The sequence below is a fragment of the Nerophis ophidion genome, linkage group LG05 (assembly GCF_033978795.1).
Source record: "Nerophis ophidion isolate RoL-2023_Sa linkage group LG05, RoL_Noph_v1.0, whole genome shotgun sequence".
NCBI lineage: Eukaryota > Metazoa > Chordata > Actinopteri > Syngnathiformes > Syngnathidae > Nerophis > Nerophis ophidion.
In genome coordinates this window covers 10,704,921-10,721,040 of record NC_084615.1, presented here as the reverse complement: position 1 = coordinate 10,721,040, position 16,120 = coordinate 10,704,921, and the positions used below count along the sequence as shown (strand labels likewise).

At 40.2% G+C, this 16,120-nt stretch overlaps 1 protein-coding gene across 1 annotated transcript; it reads right to left on the bottom strand.

Annotated features, from left to right (window-relative positions):
- Positions 1–1,157: 1,157 nt before the first annotated feature.
- On the bottom strand, positions 1,158–16,120 carry tmem35 (transmembrane protein 35). Its single transcript, XM_061899971.1, has 2 exons — positions 15,885–16,120; positions 1,158–2,030 (listed from the first exon to the last, which is right to left on the bottom strand). Exons 1-2 carry the CDS (start codon positions 16,002–16,004, stop codon positions 1,656–1,658), a joined length of 495 nt encoding a protein of 164 aa, XP_061755955.1. The 5' UTR covers positions 16,005–16,120; the 3' UTR covers positions 1,158–1,655.

Genomic DNA, 16,120 nt, shown 5'->3' with positions numbered 1-16,120 from the left:
GAGTCTGTTGAAATAAAAAGTGTTTCTCGCCTTCCTCTCGGTCATATTTTCATAATAATGATCTTGCAGCAGCCAGCGTCATCTCACAAGGCCCTCCGGTACCGTGAATGTCATTTAAGTGACGTCTTGCTGAAGATTGATAATCACTAATTTTTAGGTCTATTTTTTTTAAAAGCCTGGCTGGAGATCGACTGACACACCCCCCGCGGTCGACTGGTAGCTCGCGATCGACGTAATGGGCACCCCTGATTTAGATGTAGATAGTTTGGACAATGGAATGAGTGGGCAGGTTGAAGACACTATACATTTGAAGACCATTTAGATGTAGATAGTTTGGACAATGGAATGAGCGGGCAGGTTGAAGACACTATAAAGTTGAAGACCATTTAGATGTAGATAGTTTGGACAATGGAATGAGTGGGCAGGTGAAAGACACTATAAAGTTTAAGACCATTGAGAGTTTAGGTGGTTTGGACAATGGAATGAGCAGGCAGGTTGAAGACACTATAAAGTTGAAGACCATTTAGATGTAGATAGTTTGGACAATGGAATGAGTGGGCAGGTTGAAGACACTATACATTTGAAGACCATTGAGAGTTTAGGTGGTTTGGACAATGGAATGAGTGGGCAGGTTGAAGACACTATACATTTGAAGACCATTGAGAGTTTAGGTGGTTTGGACAATGGAATGAGTGGGCAGGTTGAAGACACTATAAAGTTGAAGACCATTTAGAGCCTAGGTGGTTTGGACAATTGATTGAGTGGGCAGGTTGAAGACACTATAAAGTTGAAGACCATTGAGAGTTTAGGTGGTCTGGACAATGGAATGAGTGGGCAGGTTGAAGACACTATACATTTGAAGACCATTGAGAGTTTAGGTGGTTTGGACAATGGAATGAGTGGGCAGGTTGAAGACACTATACATTTGAAGACCATTGAGAGTTTAGGTGGTTTGGACAATGGAATGAGTGGGCAGGTTGAAGACACTATACATTTGAAGACCATTGAGAGTTTAGGTGGTTTGGACAATGGAATGAGTGGGCAGGTTGAAGACACTATACATTTGAAGACCATTGAGAGTTTAGGTGGTTTGGACAATGGAATGAGTGGGCAGGTTGAAGACACTATAAAGTTGAATACCATTGAGAGTTTAGGTGGTTTGGACAATGGAATGAGTGGGCAGGTTGAAGACACTATAAAGTTGAAGACCATTGAGAGTTTAGGTGGTTTGGACAATGGAATGAGTGGGCAGGTTGAAGACACTGTACATTTAAAGACCATTGAGAGCCTAGATGGTTTGGACAATGGAATGAGTGGGCAGGTTGAAGACACTATAAAGTTGAAGACCATTGAGAGTTTAGGTGGTTTGGACAATGGAATGAGTGGGCAGTTTGAGGACACTATACATTTGAAGACCATTCAGAGCCTAAATGGTTTGGACAATGGAATGAGTGGGCAGGTTCAAGACACTATAAAGTTGAAGACCATTGAGAGTTTAGGTGGTTTGGACAATTGAAGGAGTGGACAGGTTGAAGACACTATAAAGTTGAAGACCATTGAGAGTTTAGGTGGTTTGGACAATGGAATGAGTGGACAGGTATGATTGTTTTCAGTCATGTTGAGGACCAGTGGTCACCAGTTCCAAGTTTCCTCCCTTAAGACTGCTTGACTTTGTTCTTCTCCTGGTCGTTGACGTGCTGCTGATGCTGCTGATGCTGCTCCTCCCGGCTCTCCTCCCGCTCATCGCTTTGGCGAGCGATGAGCAGGCGACAGGTGAGCAGGATGCCGAAGACCAGGGCGTGGGCGTAGCGCTTGAGGGGGTCACCCACCAGCTGGTGGAAGAAGAGCACGGCCAGCATGACCAGCAGCAGCAGGAAGTTGGCCACGTCCTTGGGTCTGCCCGGCACCAGGGTGAGAACCACGCCGCAGCCCACCTCCAGGGAGCCCATGATCTTTCGCAGCAGCACAGAGCTGATGCCCATCTTCTTCAGGCCTGGCAGGGCTTTGGCGTAGCTTTTGTACGCCCTTTTCTAAAAAGGAGGGCACAGGAGACCTTTGTCACACATTTAAGCTGTGCATGAAACCACTAAGTAGTCCACATTCTCCACTTTGCTACCTCACCAACCCATTAGGATTCAGGAGCTAGGGAAATGTCTTGATACTAATGGTGGGTTTGGATCATACAGATTGTTGCTAATCAGTGCAACTGATGGCTGACGAGCATTAACGATCTTTGGATTGGAGCCGCTGCCGGGAAGCCCTTTCTAATTCAAATATGAAAAGGAAACAAAAGTTGTGTCCAATTATTCTTTAAATGGAACACATTCATGGTCAGATGACTCAATTACCAAAATAATGAATTGCTGCAGCATGATCGCTTGTTAAATACCAATAAATGACTTCGGGATAAATGATATCAGACATCTTTGTATTTACTCAAGAGAACCTGTTCTGCAAAACCAACTTGCGTTCACCTAATGGTACCTGCTTTCGGGTCTTTGGGTTCTGCAGAAGTGGCGACAATGTGAAATGGAAGCATGGAGGCATCATTTATAAAACTATCTTGACTTCCTTCCACCGATCTAGCTGTTTGGAATTTGCCCCAAATGTGACATCATCAGATATCTCCTTATATGGTATGGTTTTACCCAAAGTGCTTTGCGTGGGTTCAACATTGTAGTCTCACGCTGTTGTCAATAAGCTGCTTCTCTAGTTGTGGTGCAGACTGGCTCGTACAAGCACATAGGGCTGGACCGTTAAGGCAACAACAATCATAAAGTAGTCACCGTGCAGTCATTTGAAAACATGAGGATTTATTGTGCCACCAAAACTCAACTTGAAATATAGTAGATGAAAACCTGGATATAAATTAGTAACAAATTAACCACAACAAGTAAAATAAAATAATAGCGGTAGCAAAACATTTAGATAACAATATATAAAACAATAACTACAATTTTTGCCGATTTCCTAGTTTTTAATTAATTTTTTTTTACCTTTTATACTTATTTTACCACCATAGTGTGTGTGCTTTCTGTGCAAAATAAAATGTCATTAAGTGCAAAAATCCTCATATTTACTGGTGCAATACAATTTTGAGCAGTATTTTAGGTCATAGCATGATAATTGTGTAAATGTATCAATAAGTATTTTAGGTACATTATGCTTGTGTGGAGCATACTTGCCAACCTTGAGACCTCCGATTTCGGGAGGTGGGGGGTGAGGCTGGGGGGGTTTGGTCGGGGGCGGGGGGCGTGGTTGGTGGCGTAGTTAAGAGGTATTTACAGCTGTTGTGTGCGGAGTTGTGCACTGCACTTTCTAAAGTAGATGTTATTGTCACATATGCATGATTGATTGATTAATTGATTGAAACTTGTATTAGTAGATTGCACAGTACAGTACATATTCCCTACAATTGACCACTAAATGGTAACACCCCAATAACCAAGAACTCGCCCTCGATCATTTTACAGTTATAACGTCATTGGGCAGAAACGCTTTCAGACACGTCACTCAGGTCCTCATGGAGCTGGAGGGGGCGTGGCCTCCAGCTCCGCCTGAATTTCAGGAGATTTTCGAGAGAAAATTTGTCCCGGGAGGTTTTCGGGAGAGGTGCTGAAATTTCGGGAATCTCCCGGAAAATCCAGGAGGTTTGGCAAGTATGGTGTAGAGTACTTTTTTAAAACATTTATTTTGTTAGCCCAGTCAGACCACATGTGGCGCAAAGCGCTATTATTGTATGGGGTGGGGTGGGGTGGGGGGGGGGGGGTGGGGGGTGCTGTGCTGTTGTTTTCAGATTTACGAGTAAAGAGGGCCTCTTAAGTAGCGACTACTGTTTCTACATTGATGTTACATCCATGATGTCCTTCACAACAACACAACATGTGTTGTGTGTGTATGATTGTTTGTACATTGATGTTACATCCATGATGTCCTTCACAACAACACAACACGTGTTGTGTGTGTATGATTGTTTGTACATTGATGTTACATCCATGATGTCCTTCACAACAACACAACATGTGTTGTGTGTGTATCATTGTTTCTACATTGATGTTACATCCATGATGTCCTTCACAACAACACAACATGTGTTGTGTGTGTATGATTGTTTGTACATTGATGTTACAACCATGATGTCCTTCACAACAACACATGTGTTGTGTGTGTATGATTGTTTGTACATTGATGTTACATCCATGATGTCCTTCACAACAACACAACATGTGTTGTGTGTGTATGATTGTTTGTACATTGATGTTACATCCATGATGTCCTTCACAACAACACAACATGTGTTGTGTGTGTATGATTGTTTGTACATTGATGTTACATCCATGATGTCCTTCACAACAACACAACATGTGTTGTGTGTGTATGATTGTTTGTACATTGATGCTACATCCATGATGTCCTTCACAACAACACAACATGTGTTGTGTGTGTATGATTGTTTGTACATTGATGTTACATCCATGATGTCCTTCACAACAACACAACATGTGTTGTGTGTGTATGATTGTTTGTACATTGATGTTACATCCATGATGTCCTTCACAACAACACAACATGTGTTGTGTGTGTATGATTGTTTGTACATTGATGCTACATCCATGATGTCCTTCACAACAACACAACATGTGTTGTGTGTGTATGATTGTTTGTACATTGATGTTACATCCATGATGTCCTTCACAACAACACAACATGTGTTGTGTGTGTATGATTGTTTGTACATTGATGCTACATCCATGATGTCCTTCACAACAACACAACATGTGTTGTGTGTGTATGATTGTTTGTACATTGATGTTACATCCATGATGTCCTTCACAACAACACAACATGTGTTATGTGTGTATGATTGTTTGTACATTGATGTTACATCCATGATGTCCTTCACAACAACACAACATGTGTTGTGTGTGTATGATTGTTTGTACATTGATGTTACATCCATGATGTCCTTCACAACAACACAACATGTGTTGTGTGTGTATGATTGTTTGTACATTGATGTTACATCCATGATGTCCTTCACAACAACACAACATGTGTTGTGTGTGTATGATTGTTTGTACATTGATGTTGCATCCATGATGTCCTTCACAACAACACAACAGATGACATGTGTTGTGTGTGTATGATTGTTTCTAAATTGATGTTACATCCATGATGTCCTTCACAACAACACAACATGTGTTGTGTGTGTATGATTGTTTGTACATTGATGTTACATCCATGATGTCCTTCACAACAACACAACATGTGTTGTGTGTGTATGATTGTTTGTACATTGATGTTGCATCCATGATGTCCTTCACAACAACACAACAGATGACATGTGTTGTGTGTGTATGATTGTTTGTACATTGATGTTACATCCATGATGTCCTTCACAACAACACAACATGTGTTGTGTGTGTATGATTGTTTGTACATTGATGTTACATCCATGATGTCCTTCACAACAACACAACATGTGTTGTGTGTGTATGATTGTTTGTACATTGATGTTACAACCATGATGTCCTTCACAACAACACATGTGTTGTGTGTGTATGATTGTTTGTACATTGATGTTACATCCATGATGTCCTTCACAACAACACAACATGTGTTGTGTGTGTATGATTGTTTCTACATTGATGTTACATCCATGATGTCCTTCACAACAACACAACATGTGTTGTGTGTGTATGATTGTTTGTACATTGATGTTACATCCATGATGTCCTTCACAACAACACAACATGTGTTGTGTGTGTATGATTGTTTGTACATTGATGTTACATCCATGATGTCCTTCACAACAACACAACATGTGTTGTGTGTGTATGATTGTTTGTACATTGATGCTACATCCATGATGTCCTTCACAACAACACAACAGATGACATGTGTTGTGTGTGTATGATTGTTTCTACATTGATGTTACATCCATGATGTCCTTCACAACAACACAACATGTGTTGTGTGTGTATGATTGTTTGTACATTGATGTTACATCCAAGATGTCCTTCACAACAACACAACATGTGTTGTGAGTGTATGATTGTTTGTACATTGATGTTACATCCATGATGTCCAGAACAACAACACAACAGATCACATGTGTTGTGTGTGTATGATTGTTTGTACATTGATGTTACATCCATTATGTCCTTCACAACAACACAACATGTGTTGTGTGTGTATGATTGTTTGTACATTGATGTTACATCTATAATGTCCTTCACAACAACACAACATGTGTTGTGTGTGTATGATTGTTTGTACATTGATGTTACAACCATGATGTCCTTCACAACAACACATGTGTTGTGTGTGTGTGATTGTTTGTACATTGATGTTACATCCATGATGTCCTTCACAACAACACAACATGTGTTGTGTGTGTATGATTGTTTGTACATTGATGTTACATCCATGATGTCCTTCACAACAACACAACATGTGTTGTGTGTGTATGATTGTTTGTACATTGATGTTACATCCATGATGTCCTTCACAACAACACAACATGTGTTGTGTGTGTATGATTGTTTGTACATTGATGTTACATCCATGATGTCCTTCACAACAACACAACATGTGTTGTGTGTGTATGATTGTTTGTACATTGATGTTACATCCATGATGTCCTTCACAACAACACATGTGTTGTGTGTGTATGATTGTTTGTACATTGATGTTACATCCATGATGTCCTTCACAACAACACAACAGATGACATGTGTTGTGTGTGTATGATTGTTTGTACATTGATGTTACATCCATGATGTCCTTCACAACAACACAACATGTGTTGTGTGTGTATGATTGTTTGTACATTGATGTTGCATCCATGATGTCCTTCACAACAACACAACAGATGACATGTGTTGTGTGTGTATGATTGTTTCTACATTGATGTTACATCCATGATGTCCTTCACAACAACACAACATGTGTTGTGTGTGTATGATTGTTTGTACATTGATGTTACATCCATGATGTCCTTCACAACAACACAACATGTGTTGTGTGTGTATGATTGTTTGTACATTGATGTTACATCCATGATGTCCTTCACAACAACACAACATGTGTTGTGTGTGTATGATTGTTTGTACATTGATGTTACAACCATGATGTCCTTCACAACAACACATGTGTTGTGTGTGTGTGATTGTTTGTACATTGATGTTACATCCATGATGTCCTTCACAACAACACAACATGTGTTGTGTGTGTATGATTGTTTGTACATTGATGTTACAACCATGATGTCCTTCACAACAACACAACATGTGTTGTGTGTGTATGATTGTTTGTACATTGATGTTACATCCATGATGTCCTTCACAACAACACAACATGTGTTGTGTGTGTGATTGTTTGTACATTGATGTTACATCCATGATGTCCTTCACAACAACACAACATGTGTTGTGTGTGTATGATTGTTTGTACATTGATGTTACATCCATGATGTCCTTCACAACAACACAACATGTGTTGTGTGTGTGATTGTTTGTACATTGATGTTACATCCATGATGTCCTTCACAACAACACAACATGTGTTGTGTGTGTATGATTGTTTGTACATTGATGTTACATCCATGATGTCCTTCACAACAACACAACATGTGTTGTGTGTGTGATTGTTTGTACATTGATGTTACATCCATGATGTCCTTCACAACAACACAACATGTGTTGTGTGTGTATGATTGTTTGTACATTGATGTTACAACCATGATGTCCTTCACAACAACACATGTGTTGTGTGTGTGTGATTGTTTGTACATTGATGTTACATCCATGATGTCCTTCACAACAACACAACATGTGTTGTGTGTATGATTGTTTCTACATTGATGTTACATCCATGATGTCCTTCACAACAACACAACATGTGTTGTGTGTGTATGATTGTTTGTACATTGATGTTACATCCATGATGTCCTTCACAACAACACAACATGTGTTGTGTGTGTATGATTGTTTGTACATTGATGTTACATCCATGATGTCCTTCACAACAACACAACATGTGTTGTGTGTGTATGATTGTTTGTACATTGATGTTACATCCATGATGTCCTTCACAACAACACAACATGTGTTGTGAGTGTATGATTGTTTCTACATTGATGTTACATCCATGATGTCCAGAACAACAACACAACAGATCACATGTGTTGTGTGTGTATGATTGTTTCTACATTGATGTTACATCCATGATGTCCTTCACAACAACACAACATGTGTTGTGTGTGTATGATTGTTTGTACATTGATGCTACATCCATGATGTCCTTCACAACAACACAACATGTGTTGTGTGTGTATGATTGTTTGTACATTGATGTTACATCCATGATGTCCTTCACAACAACACAACATGTGTTGTGTGTGTATGATTGTTTGTACATTGATGTTGCATCCATGATGTCCTTCACAACAACACAACAGATGACATGTGTTGTGTGTGTATGATTGTTTCTACATTGATGTTACATCCATGATGTCCTTCAAAACAACACAACATGTGTTGTGTGTGTATGATTGTTTGTACATTGATGTTACATCCATGATGTCCTTCACAACAACACAACATGTGTTGTGTGTGTATGATTGTTTGTACATTGATGTTACATCCATGATGTCCTTCACAACAACACAACATGTGTTGTGTGTGTATGATTGTTTGTACATTGATGTTACATCCATGATGTCCTTCACAACAACACAACATGTGTTGTGTGTGTATGATTGTTTGTACATTGATGTTACAACCATGATGTCCTTCACAACAACACATGTGTTGTGTGTGTATGATTGTTTGTACATTGATGTTACATCCATGATGTCCTTCACAACAACACATGTGTTGTGTGTGTATGATTGTTTCTACATTGATGTTACATCCATGATGTCCTTCACAACAACAGTACAAGTACAGGTTTCCCTCCAGGCTTTGTTGCTAAGGTGGTTGCCTTAGCAACAAAGAGCCACCGCCTAAAGTAAAGTGTTAAGAAGATCTCCAGCCACACGTGTGCATTTAAACAACTACAAGTATCTCCGTCCCCAAGCAAAGTCATACAATGAGTGTCATATGCATGCCAAACTAGTGGGGGCGCTGTAGCCTAGGACTTAAGACCATTTTAGCCAATCAGAAACATCCAAACTCTCATTTCCGGAGGCGGCATATACTGTAGCAAGAATGTCGGGTCATGGCATGAAAGAATGATGCATGTGGACTGACGGAGAAGTAGAGCTACTTTCAAGCATCATTTTGGAGTTAGAAGTGAACAAAAGTGGGCTTCACGGTGGCCGAGGGGTTAGTGCGTCTGCCTCACAATACGAAGTTCCTGCAGTCCTGGGTTCAAATCCAGGCTCGGGATCTTTCTGTGTGGAGTTTGCATGTTCTCCCCGTGAATGCGTGGGTTCCCTCCGGGTACTCCGGCTTCCTCCCACTTCCAAAGACATGCACCTGGGGATAGGTTGATTGGCAACACTAAATTGGCCCTAGTGTGTGAATGTGAGTGTGAATGTTGTCTGTCTATCTGTGTTGGCCCTGTGATGAGGTGGCGACTTGTCCAGGGTGTACCCTGCCTTCCGCCCGATTGTAGCTGAGATAGGCGCCAGCGCCCCCCGCGACCCCGAAAGGGAATAAGCGGTAGAAAATGGATGGATGGAAGTGAACAAAAGTCCACACATTGTTGACTGGGAAACTTGCCAGTCCACCTGTGTTAAAGTGGCTTTATCCCAAATAATGTATTCATCATTATTCAATGTCATTTTTGCAAAAATCCTTATAAAAAATTAGAAGGACAACTTCCAATGTGGACAAAGTGGCTGAATCCAGTAGAAGAAGAAGTACAGGCGTGGTGCGGTAGAAGAGTGGCCGTGCGCAACCCGAGAGTCCCTGGTTCAATCCCCACCTAGTACCAACCTCGTCACGTCCGTTGTGTCCTGAGCAAGACACTTCACCCTTGCTCCTGATGGGTGCTGGTTAGCGCCTTGCATGGCAGCTCCCTCCATCAGTGTGTGAATGGGTGAATGTGGAAGTAGTGTCAAAGGGCTTTGAGTACCTTGAAAGTAGAAAGGCGCTAAACAAGTACAACCCGTTTATTATTATTATTTATTTAGATAAAGAAGAGACTTGTGGACATGATGGAGACATGAGAGAAGCCATCATCTGAAAATTTAGACAAACCATCATCAAATTCCATCCATCCATCCATTTCCTACCGCTTATTCCCTTTTAGGGCTCGCGGGGGGCGCGGGCGCCTATCTCAGCTACAATCGGGCGGAAGGCGGGGTACACCCTGGACAAGTCGCCGCCTCATCGCAGGGCCAACACAGATAGACAGACAACATTCACACTCACATTCACACACTAGGGCCAATTTAGTGTTGCCAATCAACCTATCCCCAGGTGCATGTCTTTAAAGGTGGGAGGAAGCCGGAGTACCCGGAGGGAACCCACGCATTCACGGGGAGAACATGCAAACTCCACACAGAAAGATCCCGAGCCTGGATTTGAACCCAGGACTGCAGGAACTTCGTATTGTGAGGCAGACGCACTAACCCCTCTGCCACCGTGAAGCCTCATCATCAAATTACTAAGTCCAAATATTGACTTACTAGTCATGACATACTTAGTATCTCAGGTAGCTGAGACTGTTTTGTGTTTTGTTTATACTTCATGGAGAAAATATGGCGATACATATCGTACATCGCCATTCTGCAGATGGAGCGGAAAACAACCAAATCGTAGGCTTCTTTATTTCCCTCATATCTTTATTTAGTATAAGATATTGTTATTTGGTTATTTTTGAATAAACAATGTGTTCAATGTAATCAAGAGTCGGTAGTCTGTTGCCCATGGCGACGGGCCTGGTTACATGGTCCCTGGGGGAAACACTGCAAGGTGTTTGGACTACAAAACTAACAATAAAAACTACAATTCTACTGGTTAATAAAATAAAGAGGGTGTGAAGTACAATATGGAGGTATTTGGACTACAAAACTAAATAATTAAATGATAAATGGGTTGTACTTGTATAGCGCTTTTCTACCTTCAAGGTACTCAAAGCGCTTTGACACTACTTCCACATTTACCCATTCACACACACATTCACACACACTGATGGAGGGAGCTGCCATGCAAGGCGCCAACCAGCACCCATCAGGAGCAAGGGTGAAGTGTCTTGCTCAGGACACAACAGACGTGACGAGGTTGGTTCTAGGTGGGATTTGAACCAGTCACCCTCGGGTTGCGCACGGCCACTTTCCCACTGCGCCACGCCGTCCCTAACTAACAATAAAAACTACAATTCTACTGGTTAATAAAACAAAGAGGGTGTGAAGTACAATATGGAGGTATTTGGACTACAAAACTAACAATAAAAACTACAATTCTACTGGTTAATAAAACAAAGAGGGTGTGAAGTACAATATGGAGGTATTTGGACTACAAAACTAACAATAAAAACTACAATTATACTGGTTAATAAAACAAAGAGGGTGTGAAGTACAATATGGAGGTATTTGGACTACAAAACTAACAATAAAAACTACAATTCTACTGGATAATAAAATAAAGAGGGTGTGAAGTACAATATGGAGGTATTTGGACTACAAAACTAACAATAAAAACTACAATTCTACTGGTTAATAAAACAAAGAGGGTGTGAAGTACAATATGGAGGTATTTGGACTACAAAACTAACAATAAAAACTACAATTATACTGGTTAATAAAACAAAGAGGGTGTGAAGTACAATATGGAGGTATTTGGACTACAAAACTAACAATAAAAACTACAATTCTACTGGATAATAAAATAAAGAGGGTGTGAAGTACAATATGGAGGTATTTGGACTACAAAACTAACAATAAAAACTACAATTCTACCGGTTAATAAAATAAAGAGGGTGTGAAGTACAATATGGAGGTATTTGGACTACAAAACTAACAATAAAAACTACAATTCTACTGGTTAATAAAATAAAGAGGGTGTGAAGTAGAAGATGGAGGTATTTGGACTCCAACAACAAAGGTGAGACACTAAAGAGGGTGGGTGGCAACACACGACAGGTGTTGCTTTAAAAACAGGCCTCACCAAATGTGGCCATTAATATTAGCACCTTTGCTTCAAACATTGAAATAATAATCCTTGTGAGGTGCACAAGGACTTCTAAAGAGTGACAGGTAATAATGTAGTTATTGTGACAGGTAATAATGTAGTTATAGCTCGGTTGGTAGAGTTCGATTCCCGCTTGTGCCATCCTAGTCACTGCCGTTGTGTCCTTGGGCAAGACACTTTACCCACCTGCTCCCAGTGCCACCCACACTGGTTTAAATGTAACTTAGATATTGGGTGTCACTATGTAAAGCGCTTTGAGTCACTTGAGAAAAGTGCTATATAAATATAATTCACAATTCACATTACATGGACCCTTAAGGGTCCATGTTTTCATCAGGTTAACACACTTCACTTTACAAGGGGTCTGCTAAGACCCACTTCCAGGTCAGAATGACGAGGTTGCCGATTTGTGACAATCTGGTTGCTTTATTATTAGTTTTGTAGGACACAAGCCGACCCATTCATCACTCTACTGCGCAGTGAAGTCCTACAGCTCTCTCTCTTTGCTCGCCCACTCACTCACTCATGTCACTCAGACAACACCTTGACATTCTCACACACACACACACACACACACACACACACACACACACTGTACAGTACTCTCATGAGGTAACCAGCTCCCTTACTGTGCACGCGTAGCAAGGTGAGGGGAGCAGTGAGCAGCAGCGGTGGCCACGCTCGAATCATATAGATCTTCTGGAGCTTCTGTTTCTTCACACTGTTAACTATCTGCACGCGCTAGAGACAAGTCGCCAAGGCAACATCAAAACAAAGACAACTTCAGATTGTTTCCTTTGTTTAAAAATAGAAGAAGCACATTGTGAAAATCTACAAATGATAATGTTGTTGGTTTTTTTTTACACTTACATGTTTGTGGTTAATAGTATCCCATCTTTAATTGTCCATACTTATACTTTGTGAATAAATGATGTGATCATGTTCATTTTCAATCCATCAAGATGAAAAAGTGATATGAAAATGAAATGAGAGGAAGTGTTTGATGTAGTTTGAAGATGTTCCTCCACTGCTGCAGGAACATGACATCATGTGCTCTATGGTCTCCAGCAGGAGCCTCACCTGCAAACACCTGCTCTGGTGACATCTAGTGGACACATTCACAACAGCACTTTCTTTCATTCAAACATTCTGGCTCATTGTTGAACTATTTACTAGCTGTTGGCGGGCCTGAGCCGGCCCTAGGGCCGCACCTTGGACAGCACTGCTCCTTCCAGCCTGTGCAGGAGTGCAGAGAGGTAGCACTTTAGCACTTTAGCAGCTGCATCTCCTGCAGGCCTGTCTTCTTTTCACTCTCTCCTCATCCCACCTCCATCAGAGCCATGTGCTTGTGACCACATGAATCAATCATAGCCATGTGCTCGTGACCACATGAATCAATCAGGGACATGTGCTAGTGACCACATGAATGACTCATATAAATGTGCTAGTGACGACATGAATGAATCATAGAAATGTGTTGGTGACGACATGAATGAATCATAGAAATGTGTTAGTGATGACATGAATGACTCATATAAATATGTTAGTGAGGACATGAATGAATCATTTAAATGTGTTAGTGACAACATGAATGAATCATATAAATGTGTTAGTGATGACATGAATGAGTCATATAAATGTGTTAGTGATGACATGAGTGAATCATATAAATGTGTTAGTGACGCCATGAATGAATCATATGAATTTTTTAGTCAGGACATGAATGTCTCATATAAATGTGTTAGTGAGGACATGAATGACTCATACAAATGTGTTAGTGACTACATGAATTACTCATATAAATGTGTTAGTGACGACATGAATGAATCATATAAATGTGTTAGTGACGACATGAATGAATCATATAAATCTGTTAGTGAGGACATGAATGAATCATATAAATGTGTTAGTGATGACATGAATGAATCATATAAATGTGTTAGTGACGACATGAATGAATCATATAAATCTGTTAGTGAGGACATGAATGAATCATATAAATGTGTTAGTGATGACATGAATGAATCATATAAATGTGTTAATGACAACATGAATGAATCATATAAATGCGTTAATGAGGACATGAATGTTTCATATAAATCTGTTAGTGAGGACATGAATGACTAATACAAATGTGTTAGTGACTACATGAATGACTCATATAAATGTGTTAGTGATGACATGAATGAATCATATAAATGTGTTAGTGATGACATGAATGAATCATATAAATGTGTTAGTGATGACATGAATGAATCATATAAATGTGTTAGTGATGACATGAATGAATCATATAAATGTGTTAATGACAACATGAATGAATCATATAAATGCGTTAATGAGGACATGAATGTTTCATATAAATCTGTTAGTGAGGACATGAATGACTAATACAAATGTGTTAGTGACTACATGAATGACTCATATAAATGTGTTCGTGATGACATGAATGAATCATATAAATGTGTTAGTGATGACATGAATGAATCATATAAATGTGTTAGTGATGACATGAATGAATCATATAAATGTGTTAGTGAGGACATGAATGTCTCATATAAATGTGTTAGTGAGGACATGAATGAATCATATAAATGTGTTAGTGACGACATGAATGTCTCATATAAATGTGTTAGTGAGGACATGAATGAATCATATAAATGTGTTAGTGACGACATGAATGAATCATATAAATGTGTTAGTGAGGACATGAATGTCTCATATAAATGTGTTAGTGAGGACATGAATGTCTCATATAAATGTGTTAGTGAGGACATGAATGAATCATATAAATGTGTTAGTGACGACATGAGTGTCTCATATAAATGTGTTAGTGAGGACATGAATGAATCATATAAATGTGCTAGTGACGACATGAATGAATCATATAAATGTGTTAGTGAGGACATGAACGTCTCATATAAATGTGTTAGTGATGACATGAATGACTGCAGTCCAAAGGAGGCTGGATGCCAGTGAATTGTTGCATCCATCCATTTCTTACCGCTTGTCCCTTTCGGGGTATGTTGCAGTTCCATCATTGTTGCTAGAAAGCAGGCTTACAGTCACACACACACACACACACACACACACACACACACACACACACACACACACACACACACACACTCACACACTCACACACACACACACACACACACACACACATACTGTACTGTACATTAGGACCACATGATAGTGACCTAACATTATAGTCACTATGAGGACATAATAGGGCTATAACAGTGGTATAATAGTGATGTAATAGTGGTATAATAGTGATATAATAGTGGTATAATAGTGATATAATAGTGGTATAATAGTGATATAATAGTGGTATAATAGTGGTATAATAGTGATATAATAGCGGTATAATAGTGATACAATAGTGATACAATAGTGCTTTGTTAGTGGTATAATAGTGGTTTAAAAGTAATATAATAGTGAGAATGTAAGCGCTTTTTTGCGGCCGCTTGACTATTTAGGTCAGCGTGATGAAGAAGAACAATGGCGCGGACACACACACACACACGTACACACACACACACGTACACGTACACACACACACACTCATGTACACGCACACACACACACACACACACACACACACACACACGCACGCACACACACGCATACACACACACACACACACACGCACACACACGCACACACACACACACACACACACACGCACACACTCCGGGACAGGTGCATGAAAGAGTGAGGCTGTGAGTGACGTACCATCTCGCTGTAGGCGTCCTTGCTGAGTCTGGGCGTGAGCTTGATGGTTCCCATGAAGAGGAAGAAGAAGCCGAGGGCGAGAGAGAGCGCCATGACGGTGATTGTCCTCGGCGAGGACATCTTTGCTACTGACGAGGATGCAAATCAATGCGCTTGCCAAATACTGATCCTCGCTGCTCAACCTGCTCGCAGCTCTTCTTAAAGGGACAGTGTCCACTTTTACACTGCAGCCCCCC